The sequence below is a fragment of the Trachemys scripta genome, chromosome 11 (genome assembly GCF_013100865.1).
Source record: "Trachemys scripta elegans isolate TJP31775 chromosome 11, CAS_Tse_1.0, whole genome shotgun sequence".
Classification (NCBI taxonomy): Eukaryota; Metazoa; Chordata; order Testudines; family Emydidae; genus Trachemys; species Trachemys scripta.
In genome coordinates, this window is record NC_048308.1 from 49,113,621 (window position 1) to 49,134,748 (window position 21,128).

General features: G+C 39.1%; 1 protein-coding gene across 2 annotated transcripts; it reads right to left on the reverse strand.

The window, feature by feature from the left end:
• Positions 1–2,675: 2,675 nt before the first annotated feature.
• On the reverse strand, positions 2,676–20,696 carry SLC40A1 (solute carrier family 40 member 1). Of its 2 annotated transcripts, none has more exons than XM_034785329.1 (8): positions 20,392–20,696; positions 18,826–18,893; positions 13,602–13,761; positions 12,633–12,748; positions 12,073–12,199; positions 9,050–9,295; positions 6,506–7,165; positions 2,676–5,196 (listed from the first exon to the last, which is right to left on the reverse strand). In XM_034785329.1, exons 1-8 carry the CDS (start codon positions 20,432–20,434, stop codon positions 4,877–4,879), a joined length of 1,740 nt encoding a protein of 579 aa, XP_034641220.1. In that variant the 5' UTR covers positions 20,435–20,696; the 3' UTR covers positions 2,676–4,876. The 2 variants fall into 2 exon arrangements, with proteins under 2 accessions (XP_034641220.1, XP_034641221.1); XM_034785330.1 differs by lacking the exon at positions 20,392–20,696 and adding an exon at positions 16,369–16,473 and having other exon boundaries at positions 18,826–18,869.
• Positions 20,697–21,128: the final 432 nt, after the last annotated feature.

A 21,128-nucleotide genomic window follows, 5' to 3' on the forward strand; every position in this document is an offset into this window, starting at 1 on the left:
AAGTCAGGGGACAGATTACAGAGAGGTTGGCTGTGCTAGTTTGACTTCTCTACCAGAAACTTAGCCCCAAGTAAGCATAGGGTAAAATAAACCTCACTTGCTTGTAGCAGTGAAGCACTGTTTCAGGACTGTGCTGGATCTAGTCTTCCTGGCAGCTATCAGTCAACGATGTCCATCAATCTTTCAGTTTTAAAAGCATTGAAATTCACTAATTGTTTGAACAACCAGAGAGGAAAAAGCAACACTCAGATTGCCTATATCCATTACTCTGTTTGCCTTTAGGTAACTTGGCTAGTATGACTGGTAACTGAAGATGAAGTGAGCAGCAGGGTCTGTGACTGCTCCTTAGTACTTGGAGCATACTCTGCTCCCAGGGGGGTGGAAGGGCTTTATGTTGTTCCAATAATGCCCAAGTGTTGGGCTCAAAGGAGTTCTCTCCAGTCTTCCACACAGTGGGAATGGAATGTGGATACTATGACAGGAGATGATTAGGGCTTAGAGTGGGGAGAACGCAGAAGGTGCTGATAGGGATATGGCCAAAATAATACTGAAAGTGCTTTTTGGAAACCAGGGAATTATACTATACATTCTATAGAACAAAAAGCTGCAGTTACAGGATGTTAAGTGAGCTTTTAGCCAGCAGCTTTACTCTTAAATTTCTGAACAGTAATAGACATTTTCCTTGAACTGCAGGCAGAGAGAGAGTAATTTGAGTGGAAGGGAACAAGTTCACTATGTCCTTTGCTTTTTAACACATTTCAGTTTTAAAACCCACCTTAGAATGTATAAAACACTTATCTTTAAGTTTTGAAAAGACAATGCCTCAAACAGTTCCCATGCTCAAAAACATCAACTATGGAATATGGTATTATTATTGCAGAATAGTTTATTGTTCATGGGCTGCTTAGCTTTATCACAATCAGTATATATTTTGATCACACTTCAGAGGATGCACGGGGATGTGGTGTACTGAATTCCAGGGCACTTTAGGGAACTCAGCAACTTTCAGGCCTTATGATCATCACTTAGACAAAGAAAAAAAAAATCCACTTAAGTCTTTTTACATTGTATGTATTATGCATACTCTGCCTGTGTGAAGCACAGCATATTTAGTATTCCAATATTTTCTAAGATTGGAGTTTAATCTTCACCACCACCTCTTAAGAATTGAACTAACTGTAATTTGACTTTGTAATATAAATTTAATTCCTAAATAACAGTCCTTGTTAGATTCTTCTTTATGGTATAAAATGGTGATTTCTTCTATTCATGTCTTAATTGTGAAACAACTCTACTTTGAATTTATAATATTCCAATTCTCATGTGGCATAATTGACTTATAAACTTTAGCATGATGTAACTTTAGAAAAATACCCAATGGCAGGTCTTCCTAAATATATGCTCTAGCTCAGGGGTTCCCAAACTGGGGGTTGGGACCCCCCAGGGGGTTGTGAGGTTACTATATGGGGGGGAAGGGGGTTGCAAGCTGTCAGCCTGCACCCCACACCTCACTTTGCAGCCAGCATTTATAATGCTGTTAAATATATTTAAGTGTTTTTAAATTTATGGGGGGAGGGGGTGCTACACTCAGAGGCTTGCTCTGTGAAAAAGGGGTCACCAGTACAAAAGTTTGAGAACCATTGCTCTAGCTTAAATAGGAATTATTCAGAAAAGCCCTATGACTTGTGTTCTATCAGCAGTCAGACTTGATCACAGTAGTCCATTCTGGCTTTCTAATCTATTTTTTAAAATCAATAACATTTAATAAGAGAAGAGGCCTTGCATAAAACATTCATGCTCTGTATTAAAGTATGTGTTTAATTTTAAGAACACACAAGTCTGGAAAAGAGATGTTTTCTGTCTCCATACAGGGATAACTTTTTGGCCCCACTGAAGTCAAGGAGAGTTTTGCCATAGACTTCAATGGGACCATGAAGTCACTCTAGCTACTTAAAACAAAAGCCACCACACACACTGTGGTACCTTTTGTTACCTGTTTTATCCCATTTGTTTGTACTTCCTGACCGTATCTATCAAGCTTTAAATTGAGGAACAGACAAAGTATTCGGACTATAAAACTTAGACTAAAATGTGGCAGACTTTGGTCCATCAAATACACCCACCTATATACAGAATAAAACCAAACAGAACTAAAGCTGCTCATCCAGATTTATTCACAAGGTTTATTAATGAGATGAATAGATCAACTACTATAGCCTACATAAAAGGATAACAAAAATTGGAATAGTAATATTGGTTTTACTATGCACATTAAGAGGTTCCCCGCCCATCTAATTTGACATGTTTTAATTTAAAAAAAAAAAAAAAAAAAGAAACAAATGATGACAGGCTTCTTCCTAAAGTGCCTACTCAACAAAACTTGCATAAAGACTACTTCAGGGCCCCATGGTGCTTCAAAGTAAATGGCACATACCATGTACTTAAACAGTACATTGTTTCCTGACATGTTTAGGCTAGGTCCAAAGCATTCTAGTTGTATGAAATAAATTGGAGTAAGAAGGGTTATGCTTTAGGATTATCTCTTGGCACCTAGTTGCGCATTGCTTGCCTATCCTAAACTCTCATTCAAATCAGTGGGAGTTTGTATCATTAGGGGGCCTGATATTTCAAATTTTGCACACATCAAAGTTCTTAACAAAATGTATGGCATAGCATTTGATGCCACAAGTAGAGCAAGTAATCTTTATTCACATTCAATATTAGAATGTGGCCTCAACTGAGATTACAGATAATCAGAAATAAGATGACATTTAGCAAATCAGAGATCTAAGTTTTATTGTTTAGTCCATTGCCCCAAGTGGACATTCATCTTTAGTATAAATCCATTGTCTTCAAAGTCTAACATTATAGGTATCCATTCTATAAAACACGATTAGACAGTCCACACAAACAAGACCTGATTTAATTTCTTTCCTGACAAAGTTCTGTTGATGGCAAAACTCAAATTTCCTTCAGGAGTTATGCCCCACGATTGAGCCACTGATTTTTTATTATTAATAAAATCAATACATGTGATATTTTATTACAGTGCAAAGCCAGATTTTGTTGAAAAGTAGGAACAATTATAAATCTAATTAAGGAGTCCCTGAGTGCCATTCAGTAAAGAATCAATGATTAACATTGATCCTTAAGAGGAAAAAAAGGGGGGTGGGGATTGTTGTTACAAGCACTTACTGAATTTTGAGGACTACTATTTTATTTTTTCAAAAAAAATATTGGTCACAAATACTAAATTTTTTACATTCTATTGAAAATGGAAATACAATACAACTTATCACAGTTTTGAGGAAAGTGACCCAGATTCAGCCATGGTATAAACACCAATAGTTTCAATGGAGTTGTGCCTGCTTACACCAAGGTTGAAGTTGGCCAACACATAAGACTGTTTGAAAGATAGTACAAAAAGTCAAAGTGAAAAAAAAGTTATATTTTTTTTCCAAACATTTTACAAAGACTTATTAACATTGTTTAAAAGTCATACTGTCATACCATAGGAAACTCAGAATACTAAAGCAACATTACTGCAGTTTCCACAAAAGTGCATAAATGATTAATATAAAAGCTCTGTCCATACCTGCACATTGAAAAATGACTCTTCTTTTAAAAAAAAGAAAAGGTCACTCTCCACTGTTCTCCCAAAAATTGCTTTAAAAGGGTCATACTGTCACAGCTTGTTTGTTTTACAGATGTTTAAAAATACAAGTTTCTAGTAATTTAAAAGTGTAAGATGTTTTACAAGAGAATTTGAAAAGTAGTATCAATATTCTTAAAATATTTTAAGTTGTCCTTTACATTTAGTTTAGCCTGGATTAGTAATTTTCTAATACACCAGGCTGATATTGGCGTTTCTTAAAGCAATGGCATTAGATTAAAACAAAACTGAAGCTGCTCATATTCTGATAATTTTCAGAAAGGTGACAAGTAGATTTAGCCCTTAGCCTATTTTTCTATATCCAAACTCATGACCCTTAACACTATCTGCTCTGTCAAACCTTCTTTAGCACATTTGGTGTGCTTTAATAGAAAAGCTTTGCTTTACAATGCTACATTACATTTATAGCTTCGGCTTACTTGGTTATACTGTACTTAATTTTATGAAGTGCTACATACATGTAATACAATATTTTGAACTTATTTAGTCATGAACTAGAATATAAGCTAAAACTGCAAAGGTGTTTCTCTAAAGTTAAAATCAAAACCAGACAAAGGCAAAGATATATTTTAGGCAAACATCAGAACTTAAAAACCACACCACACAGTACACACAACTTGTTTGTTAGTATAATATTTCAGCCAGTTTAGGAAAAAAAATCCTGTTCTCTTAACTGGAGCAGCATATAGGCAGAAACCACAACATTTATGTAAAGGGGAAAACCCCCAAACAAAATAAAAACATAAAACAAGTTTTACTCAAGCTAATAAACATGAACTATATTGCTCAATGGGCAAATAACTGCTCTAAATTCAGGTGAAGACTACACATGTACATCAGCTAAAGAGTACTGTATGTATTTAGGCTAGTGAGGCCATAGTCTTCATCATGGTTAAAATGGAAGAAATTCAAAATTACAATTATGATAAAATATTGTTGCATTCCTACACTACATATTTTGGTGATTCAGTTTAAACCCTAAACTTAGTGTCAGAATAATTTCCTTATAACCCAAACTTGAAACATATGGATGAATTTGGCCAAGTTTCTTAGCTGGTTAGGAGGTCTCCCTTGAAGTGAGTGTACTATGACTGTTTTAGACTGTAGAGAAACACCTTACTTTGCCCTTTATGGCTACTTTGAAGCATCTAACTGCATACATGTATTATAATTAAACAGGGGGTGGCAATACTTTGAGACCCCCTAAACAGTGGATGTATTACTAGGTGGTGAATCGTTAGAGACGGCTTTGGATTTAAGACCACAGCAAGCAAAGAGCTGATTCCCCAAGGTTTTTTGGGCAAATCGGAAGTACATTATGTGGCCCATTGCAACAAAGGACACAGAAATAAGCACCAGTAAGCCGAAAGCTTCAGGGTTGGGGGCCAGGATGACCATGATGAAATGCAGCAGATCAAGAAGGTAATTCATGGAGTTCTGGACACCGTTTATAATGCCTCTTTCAGACTCAATCACGTTTTCTTGGAGCAACTGTGTGACCGTCAAATCAAAGGACCAGAGGCCTATGGGGAAAAAAAAACAAAAAACAAAACAAAAACACACCTTAATTTATATCGAAAGGTTAGATTTTCAAAGGGATCTGATTCTACAGTTATTTCTTTACCAACCCAATCCTCATTATAATGAGCACTGATTTGAAGTCAAACATCTGGGTCAAGTTGTGATCTCATCTGACTTGATTAGACTTTCCATCAGTGTAACTAAAGAATTTTGCCCTTTGCTGCTATTTCTTAGAGAGAGAACTGGTGCAACACTGAATTAAGTATGCCTGTCAAACAATGCTTTGTACAACAATCCTTTCCTTATTAAGGAGAGAATGGAAATACTCTAGGATTGTGAAAAAAATCTGGATTATTTGACACTTATACTAAAACTGAGTAAGGTAAATATTGTAACATTTAAATTCCTTTAACTAGTTTAAATTCTCCATGTGCAAAAGAGGAAAATGTATAGATACAGTAAGATTAATTTTACTTTGGAAAAAAGTTAAAGAAATTTAGAGCACATCATGTAGACTATAAGCAAAGTCTACTTATTGTTTAAAAAATTTTTCATTCCAGTTGTCATCTCCATTTAAGGTTTGTGATTGTAATAAATAATAGTTCTGTCCTGTGGAGAGATTAATGTGTTGGGGGGAGGGGAGGAAGCACACATGTTTTCAACTGTAAGCACTGCAGGAAAGTTTGATTTCAAGGAGAAACTCATTGTAGTAGCTCCTGTGCCTGATTAATCTGTTTAATTAGGATTTTAAATTTTCTTTGCAAGTAACCCTAAATGCATGCAAGCCAAGTATTTTCTCCTCCCAAAAGAACAAAAGTATAGAGAAGCCATAAGAGCGGTACTACAAAATGATAGTTATACATTGTTTCATTCATGCAATTAAATTGTTCTGCTCTTTGATTCTGTTGAGGTGTTAATACTAGGCTATCTAGCAAATCCTCAAAGCTTTAATTAAATGTTATCAAATATATAGCAATTTTAATTAAACATCTGCAAATACTTAACTCCATCTCATGAGAGATTATACTACATATGTTTACAAAGGGTACTGAGTAAAGAAAATTAATATTGCACAATGCCTTCATTAAGTCGTATACACAAGAAACTAGGGGCTATGGTAACTACATAGGCAAGACTCCTGCAAGATCAAATACAACAAGTTTTAGATTTGTTATGAGTAAGAGTAATGCAGTCAATCTTGGGTTCTTTATTAAAATCTGAGTTTAACAAAAAGGATCTACAACTAATAAAGCTCGAATAGAATTAAAAATAAGCACAGATTAGAGATTTTAATAGACAGACATTACTTACCAACTCTAGCAGCAATGACTCCTGCAAACAGAAGACTAACAGAGATTAAAGGCACAGAGTCAGAACTCATCTCTAGGTCACTGTTAACAGAGCTAGACCTGTTTAACCAGTTGTGCATTCCAGTTGTAAAGGATATTTCAGACATATCAGCTGGAAGTGCAGTAGGCAATGGTTGTCCTTCCAATAACCTGGTACGGATGTCAGCAAATGGGGAAACAGTCAAATCCAAAGGACTTCCAGGCATGAACACAGAAATCACACATAAGACCAAGCAGGCAAACTGGGCTATTCCAGAGATGAAGCCTGTGCGAACTAGGCCACATTTGCGACGGAGCCAGGTAAAGGCTACTGTTCCCATGATTCCAGTTATGGCCGAGGCCCCCATCAGAAGGCTTAGCACAGAACCACTCAAACCCTGAGTGTATGCATAACCTGTAGTAATGCAATCAAAGCCCAGAACGGTCATATAGAGGAATGCAAGACCCAGGCCTGCAAGAAACACAGGTTGGTTGTAGTATGCAACCCATCCATCACGAAATGTGATGAAAGGTTCAGCAATCCGGGCACTACAGCTAATTTCCTTCTCCAGCTGGGGCTCAAAGACGGTTACATCTTTCTCGCCAATTAACTGGACTCCTTCAGTGGGCTTCAATTCGCTATCTGTAAAACAGAAACAACTATTAAGTGCTTTCCTGCAAAAGAATTATAGCTCATTATGTTGTATGTATTTAATGAAGGTGCTTCCTTTCTGGGAGGTTTGTCATTTTAAATATATTCTGGTTAATTATGTTACAAAAACAGCTTTGTTAAAATTATTATATTTCACATTCTACCCATGCCCTTAAATCCAGAAAGGAATAGGGGGAACCAAAAAAATAAAGCTAATTTTCATTGATTTAAAAAAGCAGCTTGTGTTGTTACATTGGTGAAGAGAGTAGCCTACTCTCTCTTCTCACACTAGGTTTCTTGTGAAATGTGAACACTAAGCAATGGCTTGTGTCATTAAGCAAATTATTTTGCACAATGACACAACTAGGCACTTATATAGGGCTTTAGTGTTCAAAGCACTGTACAATTAAAAACCTTCTCAACGCGCCATGGGGTAGGTAAGCAAATATTATTCCCTATGTTATTGGTGGGTAAACCAACACAGAGAAGTTAAGTGACTTGCTGAAGGCCACTTAGGGAGTCTGTGTGATAGCTGGGATTCTAATAGAGTCATTCCTGATTTCCAATCCTAGACACTCACACTGTGCCAGGTTCTCATTTTGTTGCAAACCTAAACCCAGGAGAGAGTTGGCAAAGGTTGAAAAAGCCTTTCAGCTAGAGTGGAAGCCATCTGACACTTTGTGGATGGCTGAACTTTAGTGTGTGTTCTGGAGTTTATTTGAACATGAAGCTTTGCACAAATCCCTGCAAACTGGAAAGCCTGCATGAGGCATATTAACAGCCCTAACAAGTCTAGTTTTAAACCAAGTCAAAATAATAGTGGGGAATGAGACAGGTTTTCTAAACACTGCCAGTTGCTAAGTTTGTCCTTAGTCTCGAGGAGCTTGAAGAAGCCCCATTCAGAGCTCCAAGGAGCTGTACTCGCCTTTTAACCTCTTCACTTCACCCCCCCCCCCCCCCATCAACCTGTGTTGTCGTCACCTCTCCTATATCAAGAGGTTGGTAAGGTCTGTTTCTGGAGCACACCACCACTGTTCCAGTATTAACCCCAGGGCACTCTCCTCCACAGAGACTAAATGTGCTTTCTCAGGAGTCCCATGCACTGCTGGTTGGGGAGAAAAGCAGTCAGGGGATGTTACTATCTAGGATCTCCTAAACTGTAGTGCATGGTACTAGCAGTAGACTGCTAAAATGGCATCATCCTTCACCATCTTTTTACTTTAACATTAGACTATTATAAGTCGTCCTAGAATTTACAAAGAATGTATTTCTTCTTACAATAGCCCTACCCATATGTCCCCCAGGACTACACTGGTCCCTTCTTAAGAACCCTAATCAAACCTTAAGTCTTCGAAAGGACAGTCCTCACTTAGTGGTACCTCACATTTAGAGTATCTTTTTCCAGCTACCGCAACAAATTCCATATCCTTGGTGGAGGTTTGGAAGCTCTGCGTTTCCTAGGTGCTTTGAGGGGTATTTCCCTGTTAGACATCTCCCTTTTTCAAAGGGAAAAATATTCTTTAGACTTCATATTCCAACATCTGCCACATTTTGGATACATTCTATAATTAAAACTGGCTAGTTTAAGAGACCAATTCAAGGAGAGAACCAAAATGTCCATTCTTTAGCTGCTGTTTATGGGGTATTCCAGCCATCTGCAACCTCAAATATTGTTACTCAAAACTAAGTTCATTGGTAATGACACCCGACACTAAAACAAGTTGCTCTAACAGTAAAGAGTAAAATCCTGAAAAGTATCATTAAGCAAAAAAACCTAAGATAGTCTACAGGAGAATAAAATGGAAAATGAATGGTTTCCAGTTTTGGAATGATGGATGTAATGTATAAAATCAATTTTAAAGATATCATTGATACCTTTCTGTACATTCAGCTGTTTCAGCTCCGATTCCTCAATTTTTGAAGTAGCTTTGAGAGCTAGAGCAGGGGTTTTCTGGTAGACTTTCCAGAGCAGCAGATATTCCAAACACATAGACAACAGGTTCCAGCCAGAAATGAAGCCACAGCCAATCACTGGTGAGCCAAAGGTCATTATTTGGCCAACTGCCATTGGGGCCAAGATATTGGTCAGCTGGTCAATTCTTCGTACTGTAGCATTCATATCTATAATATATAATTTGATAAGCAAAATATTAATGAAAACTTACAGCAGAAGTATTCATTTTAATCTTCTATTATATTACATATACTTGAGCCAAATCCCAGTCCCTACAAAAATCAATAGCAAAACTCCTACTGACTTCACTGGGACCAGGATTTAGCCCTTATGTATGATAATACTTCGGTGTCTGATGAAAGTTAGTTTAATTGTATTGGGCTAATCAAACTAACCTCCCATTGCGATCAGAGTTTTGTCTGAGTGAGATGTTTATGATTGGGCATACTGGGATTAAAATAAGCGGGATGAAAAGTTATCAAATGTCTTCAGAATAATACTCAAAATGATTCCCCTTTCATTAAAGATCACTATGCATGCCTGGCCCAATTCTGAAGCAACTCTCCTGAAATTAGTGGGCACACCAAATACAGAATGGATCATGCCCTATGAAAAAAATATTTCTGTAATGGATGACAGTTTAAGAAACTTCTATCTGTACAATACCGAAACCATGTATTTCTTTGCTTCCTCAGTTCACCTCTCTCCAATTACAAATGACCATATAATACCCATTCTGATAGCAACAGACCTTTGATTTGACTAAATTTCCTTCCTTACTGAGGCACGCAGTGGTCATCAATCATTCTGCAATTTCAGAGAGCAAAGTTCTCTCTCTCCCTTCTGTTCCACTCATGCACATTTAGGTGCAGTCCTCTTGGGTTTTGACATTAATATATAGCTCATGGTTCCATTCTAATAATGGGACGAAGAGTCCTCCCTCTTCCCTCCTCTGACCCCATGAACTTTTGCCTTACTTTCCCCACCAAGTTGCTGTGCATATAGTAGTGACTAATCTTTATTTGCATTGAACTGGTGCCATTAGGAATCACTTTATAACTAAAAGCTCTGGAAGAGGCTTCCATCTTTAATTAAGGACGTAGTGGAATCCCAGTCAATGGAGGCTTTTAAGAACAGGTTGGACAAACCTGTCAGGGATAGTCTAGATTGAATTTGGTCCTGCCTCAGTGAAGGGGACTAGACTTTATGACCTCTCGAGGTCCCTACATTTCTGACTGTTCTGTGGCCAATGGAAGTCACTGAATGCTCAGCTCTCTCCACCCCTCTCAACAGGCCACACATGTAGGTGCTTAAATATAGATATAAGAGCCTAATTTTAGAGTCCTATTTTGGAAAATCTTGGCCTAAGCTTTCTGTAAAAACATGAACCAACGGTAAACCAATATATTGATGTTTTCTGGAGTCTGCAGACAGCCTGAAATTGCTTGTTCCTTTCAAGGAATTAACTCTGAAATCTAAAGATGATAAATTGTCAGTATTAATAGCCAATTCACTGCTGATCAAAGCACACAAGACAGGAGTCTTCACACATGAAGACCTGCCTGATCTACTGAGAGGAGAGAGAGAGAGAGAGAGAAGATTGTTTCAGCAAGGAGCTTGGGAAAGTAGCATTCCTCCCACAACACCCCTCCCCCCCCCACACACACAGATGAGGGAGAAGGGAAGCCATATGGGAATCAAGATGGAGAGAACCATCTGGGATAAGTGAGGTGAGAACATAATAGCTTTTATTTGCCTGTTCAGCTAAATTACATAGCCGTGTGCCGCCTTTGTGAAAAGAGTATGACTAGAAATATGTTCTTTTGGCCTTTGGTCATTCTGCATATTTCACAATCAAGGTAAATATTTTACAGATGTTCCTCACAATATAATCCTTGTTTTGTTTTAGATACGGTTATAACTAATTAAAAAAAAACAAAACACACCCACACCAGACACAAAACCCTCCTTGGGAGAAGTCTATAAAATTGGAACAGGTTTTCTGAGTGAGGTATTTGTTTGAAACAGTGTTGCAAGAAGGAATGTGCAGGAACCGATTGCCTGATTTCCGAGGCAATCGTACAGAACACAAATGGTCATATGATGCTGCATTAATCTGTCAGAATTGAGGAAAGACAAAAAAGGCAATACTGTCTCTATTACATTACACCTATTACAAGATAGCGCTCCCCAGGGGTGACATGCACCTCTTCTTGTGTGAAGAAGCAGAGAAGGGATGTGATTTGCTAAATACAAACAAGGAAGATTAGTGAGAACCATTAACATTAAGGCTCTGCAAGGGAACTTCCAACAACAACTTGTGTGTTTGAAGAAACTTAATTTCTTTTAAGACACTACTGTTCTACAGAAGGTAATTGCTAAGAAACTACTGCAAGGTCAAAATAGGGACTAAGAGGGAGTTTGTAATTTGAGAAATTAAAAATAAATAACTCAGAAAAGATTACAAGTTATGCACTTTCTTTGCCTAATAAGGTTAATCTCTCTAATGTTCTCTGGATACGGGATTCCCTTGGTAATAAGTGTTGATAAATCTTAATCATATCTGGTTAGTCAATGCATTTACTATTGAGTATTAAATACTAAACACAGATGATTTGATGAAATTATATATTTGGTTTGCAGAAATAAAACTGATCTCCCTTGATAGTGTTAGAGTTGGATTAAAAACTAGAACTAGATAGTGACCTAGCCATAAAACTATGTTGTAATCAGAGTTTTACAACAGTCACTTCTAATCTCTGTAAATATAGTGAGGAATATGGTAGGGGGAAAGCTGCCCTTTTAAACTGTTGTTCTCTCACAGCTCTTGGAACATAGAAGAATGTGCTGACTTCAGGGTAAAACTGCAGCCTGTTAAAAAAAAAAAAAAAAATCAAGCCCACATGCCAAGACACTTTTAGGTAGTGGAAATAATGTATTTCACCTGCCAATTTGCTTCTGTCTTCACCTGCAACCACAACAATCCAGTCTCTCTGAATTGTAATTGTAGTGGCAGTGCTGGCCAAATTTGCAATATTTGCTATTGTGATAACCAGGATATAGCACATGGTCTGGAGGAAAGGAAAAAAGAAGTGTTAAACATGTGTAAAATGATGGACCAAGTTAATGACTAAAAGACATCATGACTTTCTTGGACACCCAAAATTATAGTTCTGTATTTTAAACCAATTCACATAAATGTTACTTTTCAGACAGTACAATGATAATATGAACATTTTAAAAAATGTATTTTATTTATTAACAAAGAGGTATGTTCCCCTGTGCCCTTTTGCAACAAAGCTAAAAACAGTAAGTAGGATTTAATGGCCTGATCCTGCATCACTGAAGCCAATGGCAAAGCCTCCATTGATGTCCATGAGTGCAGGAAGAGACTCACTGGGTCAGATACTCAGTTTCAAGAGCTGTATTGGATTCAAATTAAACTACCAGTAGTTGCTTTCCTTTACTAGTGACATGTAAGAAGTCTTAAATTTGAGCACTTACAAGAAGCCATCCCGAGTACAAGGTCAAAAGTTGGGTCTTAAACAAGAAGACAATCATCAGGATGATACCACACAGGATGACAGATGCATTCTGTACAACCAAGGAAGTCTGAGCCACTGTTTCAGGTTAAAAAAAAAAAAAGTTTATAGAATCTGTGGATATTCCCCATCTTCATGTTTGGAATTATTTAATAATTATTTTTTCCTATACAAGCAATATTCAAATCTTTCTCCCTCCCCCCCCATTTTCTCTTTTAAATATTAAGTTTATTTACAAGGTAAACTGTTTAGTGTGCAGAGATCTCATTTTAACTTTGAAATCAACCACTGTCTTACAGAGTCTACACAGAATCAAGTTCATTCTTAGTGTAGTTCCACTGACCTACTAGTGTAATACAATAAGAGAAAAGTAGGCATTCAGCAGGACTTCAAAACACTGTTTTTAAAAAAGCAAGTGCTATTGTGTAAATGCTTTAAAATTACTTTTACAGAACAGGTTTTCAATTAACTACATAATATGTACTCTTCAGTCACCTCTTAACATACAAGAGTAACAAATTACAAAGGCAGTTATAATATACAGTGGGGAATAATGCTAGACAGAAGGAAGTCAGCAAATGTTAAATTATGTTGTCAGATTACTGGATTCCAGGAAACTGATTCTGCAATCCTTGTTCGGGCAAAATTCACATGGATTTCACTTTCTCTCTAGCTACAATTAGAGTTTTGCATGAGTAAGGAATAGATCAGAGCTTAAAAAGATCTCTTATCTTTGAGATTATCCATATAGAATTTACTCTATTATTCTGAATAGTTTCATATTTATAGACAGTTAGTAAATTAAGCCTGGTTTTCATATTTAACCAGAGGATCTTTCTAGCATGCGAACAGCTGCTTTAGATGACTTCCTCTTCCGACTCGGATTTGAGTCACCCCATAATAGACAATAGCCTCCACTAAGGTTGCTAACCTTTAAGCCTTGGGTTCTTGTCCACCCAATCTCCTATAATGGCTCCCAAAAGGAGAACTGATCCTGCCACAACCAGTCCATAGACGGCAGTCAAGAGTAGGCTGTTTCCATAAAGTTCAACCAGAAAGACAGACACTGCAAAGTGCCACATCCGATCTCCCTTAAATAAGAAAAAAAGCTGATATCAGTATTTGCATTTTGCTAGATAGTAACTGATTTCCATGTTTTAATAGCTCCACAAAGAATACCTGTGCTTACATGGCATTTAACAACTTGGTTGCTCCCTTCCCTCCCGCTCCCAATATAAGTCCTATCTGCCATTCTGTGCATGGAGCACCCTCCAGTGTCAATGGGAGCTTGGGTCCAGATCAATACTATTATTGGCCCCCAATTAATGTTGGTTATCCCCAATATGTCATAGTACCAAAGGTTTTCTATGGTAGTATTATGAGCCAAAATTCTGTCCTCAGTTACAATCAACAAGCCTGAGAAAGGACCAAGTTTTATGAAGATTCTTCCTCACAGAAGCTTACATTTTCTAAAAAAGAGCACTGATGATGGTAACTTTGTCCATGTGAAACTTTAGTTTCACAGGGTGGAACTAAGCAACTCTGTCATCTATTCTAGCTGTGCAAGTTTAAAATGACACTGCCAGCTTTAATCAGCACTTCTGTCTGAATACATTTCACCTACAAAATACCTTCCAAGACCACTGTTAACTGAAAGAGAGCAGAGAATAAGTTGATTTCCTAGGTAGCCAGTATTACCCATTGTTTTATTGTTTCCCCTCTAGAGGGCCAGATTCCTCTGGCATTTGTATGGAGCTTCTACTTAGGAAAATGTGATTGGAAAACTACAAATTAGTAGGGAGAAAAGTGGCAGGTGTTGAATATGAAACCAGATTTTAATTCAGTTATTGAAATTGACTAGATTTCTAGTTCAGCATCCTTAAGTTTCCAACAGAAGAGTGGTATTTAGAAATAATTTATCCTTCCTGTATTGTAGTACCATCATGGTGATGCAAAACTTATGATAGCAATTGCAATAGTTTAAAAACAACTAAGTGTTAAAGATATTTAAGAAGGGCTGCCTTTACACTAGATCCTTGATTTTATGCAAAAACAAGTTTCCATTATTGTGATTTACTAACAATGCTGTGCAATATGCATAAATCCACAGCTGGCCATTGAATTTTATTTTTACTTTATTTAGGCCATTAGCTCAATTTACTTTAGAAGTATATTGCAACAAATGCATTGCAGAAGTTGTAGTGTACTACTGCAGACAGTTTGGTTAAGGAGAGTCCCTAATGTTAATCTATTATAGAAAATATATGCTTCAGTTATCAGCTTCTTTTGAAAGGCTCAGTAATCATCTGCATTTCAAAGTCCTTTGTACCACATAGAAGAGTGTTCCAAGTTTGTTGCAAAAAAATTTTTTTTGCAAGACCAGAAACTGAGTAATCTAACAAATTGAACAAGATGGCAATAAAGGAAAAGGCCTCCAAAGTGTCACTCTGTTTGGGACCAAATTAATTGTTGCTGAAAGTCCAGGGGAGTAGCAGCAGTATACCCCAATGATGAATTTGGCTTTTGGGATTCGTTAGAATATATGCACGGAAGCTCTTCTGGAGATGGGTTGCTCCAAACACTCACAAATTTAGAAGCTCTATCATTTATGCAAGTGCCTGTGATAGCTGTCAGAAGCAGGGCCACTCAGATTTGTGTCTTGAGCCCCAAAAATCTGTAACTGAGGCCCCTGTGGAGGGAGGGTTGGAGAGCAAGTCTACCCCACATTCACCTTGCAATGGTAGATGTTGTCCTGGGGACCTGGGCCCACTAACACCTGGCTTTGCAATCTTTTGCACAGAATCACACCACCACTCAAGTTTGGTCTGGTCACCCTCACCGTAATGGAGATGCAGCTGGGACAAACATAAGCAGTGCTGTGACTATGCACCAGGTCACACCACATTCACTCAAATTCCACAGGCTTGGGACCTCTCAGACAGGCAGACCCCCCCAACAATTCACTTGAGTTCTCCATGTACAAGGACAAAAAAAAAAAAAGATTCCTTCTGTAACATGCTATGCTTACATTATTTGGGGTGTGTGTGTGTAAAACTATGCATAATTTAATTCTTTCATAAATGGAACGTAAGTGTCTTTCTGAATCAAGAACTCAGTACGATTCAAGCTACTTCTTATTCAACTTTCACTTACAATTGTATGTAGGTGGTCACTGAACCCTAAATTCTGGCTAACCTGTTTGATTGTTCATTCAAATAGAAATTTAATTCAGGAGAAAGCACTACTTTCATAATGATGCAGGCCTGATATACTTCTATTCCTGCATCAAAGTTTTAGTTGTTGAACTTGATTAAATAAAAAGGAGCTTTATGGAACCCCCATCCACATGCACCCTGACGGCTATTACTCTCAAGGTAAAATCTTGGCCTCACTGAAGTCAATGGCAAACTCCAGTTGACTTAAACGTGCTCAAGATTTCTCTCTCAGTATCTGCAGGCCAAGATCTTGCTACTGGAGACTAAAAACGCAAATACATATTAAGCGTAGCCTTCTCTTGGTTCCCTATGCCTGTACTACATTGTATGAAACATGGACATTACTCTTTAGTTTTTATTAATGCAAAAAAGTTTAAAAAGCAGTTTTGTCTTGTTTAGAAGATTCTGTAGCAGTAGCTTTGAGCAGTATCAGCAGTTTAGGAGTTCATTAACTGGGCAATTTCATCCATTGTGTTCACTCACAGTACTTTCATGCTACTCCACATTGTCTCAACTTCTCCAAAGCTAGCTGTTTTCAACAGCAGAAGCATACTGGTTTTTGTTTTGAGGTTGTATTTTTAAAATCAACTTAAGAAAAAAAAAAGTCAGAGATCAATTAATGGCACAGAACAACAGTGAATTGAAAATTAAGCAGCACAAACAGAAAGTAACAACCCAGTTATTCATTTTTAAACTACAGCCAGGACTCAGGGAATTTTGATAATAAATTTAGCCTTAATGCAGGGGTGCTGGAACAATTTTTATAGTGGGAGTGCTTGAGAGCCTTATTGAACCAAACTGTAAGCCCTGTATATAAGGGAAACCACTTCAAGTCAGGGAGTGCTGCAGCACCTCCCGCACCGCTAGTTCCAGGACCTATGCCTTACTGAAAAGGCAGAAGCACATAACAGGCTTAATCCTGCTATTCTTGAGATCTTCTAATCATTCATAGCATGGATATTAAACCCTATTTCTGTAGGAATGACAGCTATTATCCTAACCATTCCTCTTTTAATGGCAGTTCGATGATTTTAGCACCGTATTATACTAGTACTGTATACAGCTGATAAAATAAGGTTTAAGGCCCAGATCGCCAGAGGTATTTAGGTGCCTAACTTCCATGGATTTCAAAATACCTGTGGAGCTAGGCATAAGGCACCAGCTCAGTAGAGCACTTGGCTTGTCCTTGACTTCTACAGTACTTAAGCACATGTAGTTAAGAGCAGGTGCTTAACAACATGGAAGCTGATTACATTTTCCCAACTAGAGTGAAAGGTTTAGCTATACAAGATTATGTATTTTGAATACATATCACTGATATTTCAGAATGAAAACTATACAAAAGCCATTTCAGAGGTCTGGGTTGATGTGTTTCCATCCTGAGGGGCAGAGAAAGATCAAACAAAAATAACTTTCCTCTTCTCTCCTCCTCCCTTGCTCTATTATTGAAAGTAATATTTTAGGCTCCAAAGAGGAATTATTGTGGGTTAAAGAATTTTAGACAAGTGCAGGACTGAGCCTTAAAAGTTAGACTAAACATCTGTTGCTTAAATAGGAGTTTTCCTGATTAAAGACAGTGGATTTAGACCCTCAATTGGGTTTTTGAAATCAATAAAGATGTATAGTGTTTAATATTTCTATATGCTGACATTTTTCACTCAACTGTTTGCAGTAGTCCAGATTATTATCCTAAATTCCGAGTCAGTCACCCTTATTCATGTTGAATGATACCTTACCTTAATCTGCAAGTAGCCCCACTGATGGATTTCAGTGGGACCAATCACATAGTAAGGTGCCACTCTGTTAGTAGCAATAGCAGAATCAGGCTCAATGTGTGTTTTGTTGACTGAACATACTACTTCTCATAACAGTAGTAGCACCAACAAAGTCTTTGGACTAAAATAATTCATTGCTATATTGCACCTGTTTGAACCAAAAGTGGACTCTCTCTCCAGGCCTTCTTAGGAGGAAGACAACTGTAATCCTTTACATTAATGAAAGTGAGGCACAAACTTGTAGTCCTAGAACAGTGTGCTCACTGCTGTACAAAGTACATACCAAGCCAGTCCCTCCCTCAAAGATTTTACAAATTAGAACAGACATAGAAAGACAAGGCAGGTATTCAAGAGGAACAAGTTACTTTAAAAGAGTGCTTTTATTCATCTTCTTAATACTGGTCATTCAGTTGCAAGATACTGGATTAAAATTCTATTAAACAATGTAGCATTTCTCAGGCTAGATTTTGCCATTTCATATGATTTTAATGAACTGGGAGATACATTTCATCCAAATCAATTTCTAGATCTCCTTCATTCACCTTGAAGCACTGTAAATTGCTAACAAAGGTTGGTTTAGATACAGGTGAAATTGTTTCACTAGACAGACACTGTTACAGGTAAGGATGTTACAGTTTCAGAAAAACAGAGGTTTGTTAATAAGTACTGATGACTAGGAAATCTATTGTGCAACATTCAGTAATTTACATTGGTGAGCAGGTATACAAACCCTTCAAATTATAAAAAAAATCAAGGACAAAGCAGTACAAAATATACTTTGATCAGTAGGGCTCAGTTTTATTGTTATCCTCCACCCACTTTGAGTAGTATTTACTCTAACAAGCCTTACTGGTTTCAATGACATTCCTCACGCAGTAAGGTATCACTCAGTGTGAGTGAGGGTAGTGAATCAGGCCCTTAGACAATTGTGAGCACGGCACTTTTATTTATTAGAATATTAGCAAATATACTGTACCATATCATGTGAAGATTATGAAGACTTAGTGAGATCTCACCACAACACTTTGCAATTAAGTCTTTGCCAAAGACCACCTTCTGTATATAAATATACAGTGTGCAGTACAGACTAGTCAAAAGCAGATTAAGGAGGTTCCACTGCATGATGTTTGTTTGTGCATTAATATATACACACATACACACTTACCCACGTGGAGAGTGCATGTCCAAGATAAAGAAGAAACTTTGCAGATGTAAAATAATTGACACAGGATCCTAAAAATAAAAGTGAGAGAAATGCTAAAGAGGATTCAGATGCATTTTGCCTATTTATTTGGCATCTTCCTTGGTTGCTTTTAAGTTTTATTCATTTTAAAGTCAGCAATCTCTACACTGGAAAAGTCTTATCGCAAAAATAAGCTATGATTTTTGCTATACATGTTTTAATTCAACACACTGGAATAGCCACAGCATAGTAGTTGTGCAAGAGAAAAAACATTATACTAAATGAAGAAACACTGAATATATCTCAACATGTCTTACTAGCTAAATATGCAAAGTTTTGCAGCATATTTACATTATGCCACCTGATTGTATCCCATCCAACTCATCCCACATGCAATACCAGACAGTGTTTCTCAATGATCAGTCTGCAGACTAACACCAATCCCTGAGATCTCTCTGACAGAGTTTAGGAAGGCAGCAAGCCAGTCCCTGGTATCAAAAAGGTTGAGAAACACTGCACTACACCACCTATGTGTGCAATTTTTCCATACAACACTCCACACACACACACACACACACACCTAAGGCTAGGTCTACACTATGGGGGGGGGGAGAATCAACCTAAGATACGCAACTTCAGCTACATGAATAGCGTAGCTGAAGTTGCGTATTTTAGGTCGACTTTACTGGCTGTGAGGACGGCAGCGAGTCGACTGCTGCCACGCCGCCATCAACTCTGCTTCCGCCTCTTGCCACAGTGGATTTCCAGAGTCAGCGGCAGAGCCACTGGGGATCAATTTTATCGTGTCTTCACTATTGGGGATTGACTTATCACGTCTAGTGAAGACGTGCCCTTAGACTCTAGTTCAACCACAAGTCACTAGACTTGATGCAAGAAATACAGAATGTAATTCTATGGCCTGTGTTACAGAATCACAGAAAAGTAGGGTAGGAGCTCACACTACATGAGGGGTTCTCAAACTTCATTGCACCACAACCCCCTTTGGGCAATAAAAATTACTATGCAACCCCAGGAGGGGGGGACTGAAGCCTGAGCCAGCCCAAACCCCCTAGTGGGTTAGGGGGGCCAAAGCCCAAGGGCTTCAGCCTCAGGCAGGGGGCCTGTAACCCGACTCCCAATGCCCAGGTCTGAAGCCATTGGGCTCTGGTCACAGGCCCCAACAAGTCTAAGCCAGCCCTGGCAACCCCATTAAAATGGGGTCCTGACTCACTTTGGGGTCCCAACCCACAGTTTGAGAACCGCTGCACTACATGATCAATAGAAACCTTTCTGGCCTTAAAATCTCTGTATACCTACTGCACAGCCCACTGCAGCTGAACCGCACGATGCCATGCCATGCCCCCGTCCCCGTAACCCACACATGTAATGTCACACATCTGAGCGGCATGGGGTGAAGTGCTTGTCAGTGCCGCCCCCGTGCACACTCGCACTCCTTCCGAGGCAGCGTACCCCACAAACGTGCTGCGTCCCTTCTCTACCAGCCCCCTCCGGGTCAGCAGCCCCCCGGGCTCCCCGCACGATACTGACCACAGGATCCTCCGCCGCTTGTCTGCTCTGCTGCCCGAGTCATGTCCGCTTGCGCCCCGATTCCTGCTCGCTCTGCTGCGCTGCCAGTCCTGTACCCCAGCCGCGGGCGCAGAGGAGGGGACGCACGGGGAGCAGGGGGGGACACGGCTTCTCTGAATGTTTCTTTCCCAACTTAGCTATCACTGTAGCTGAAGTTGGGAAGCGATAGCCTTATGCGCAGGGGCTGGAGGGGCTGCGCTCCACCGGGAAGGGGGCCCAGCCAGGCACCCAGCTCCTGCGGCCGCTGCTACGGCTGCCTAGCGGCTCGCCACCCTTTATAGCCAGGCTGGGCCGAAGGCGGGGATGCGGCCCCAGGGTCAGCCTATCAGCGTCCGCCTGATCTGCATGTCTCCGCCCAGCACGTGTAGTACGGCGAACTGCTCCCTCTGGGACTATGCTGTTTATGGCGTACGGAGCATGCGCACAAGAACTGCGTATGCTCAGTAACCGCTGCTGAAGCCACTGCCCTCCGACGTGCCCTTATTAGCGGAAGGTTCTAGTGCCTGCTTTTTTACAGGGGCTAAAAAGGGGCAAAGGGGGCAAATCGGGGGAGGGGAATGGCCAGGGACTGAGCAGGAGGTGAAAAAGACCTGCCAAGCCTCGCCCAGTCTATGGCCGGGGGGCGCGGAGGGATAAAGGAGCGATGCAGCAGGGACGTTAGACGGTTGTGGAGGGGAGTTGAGCCGGCTGTGGGTGTC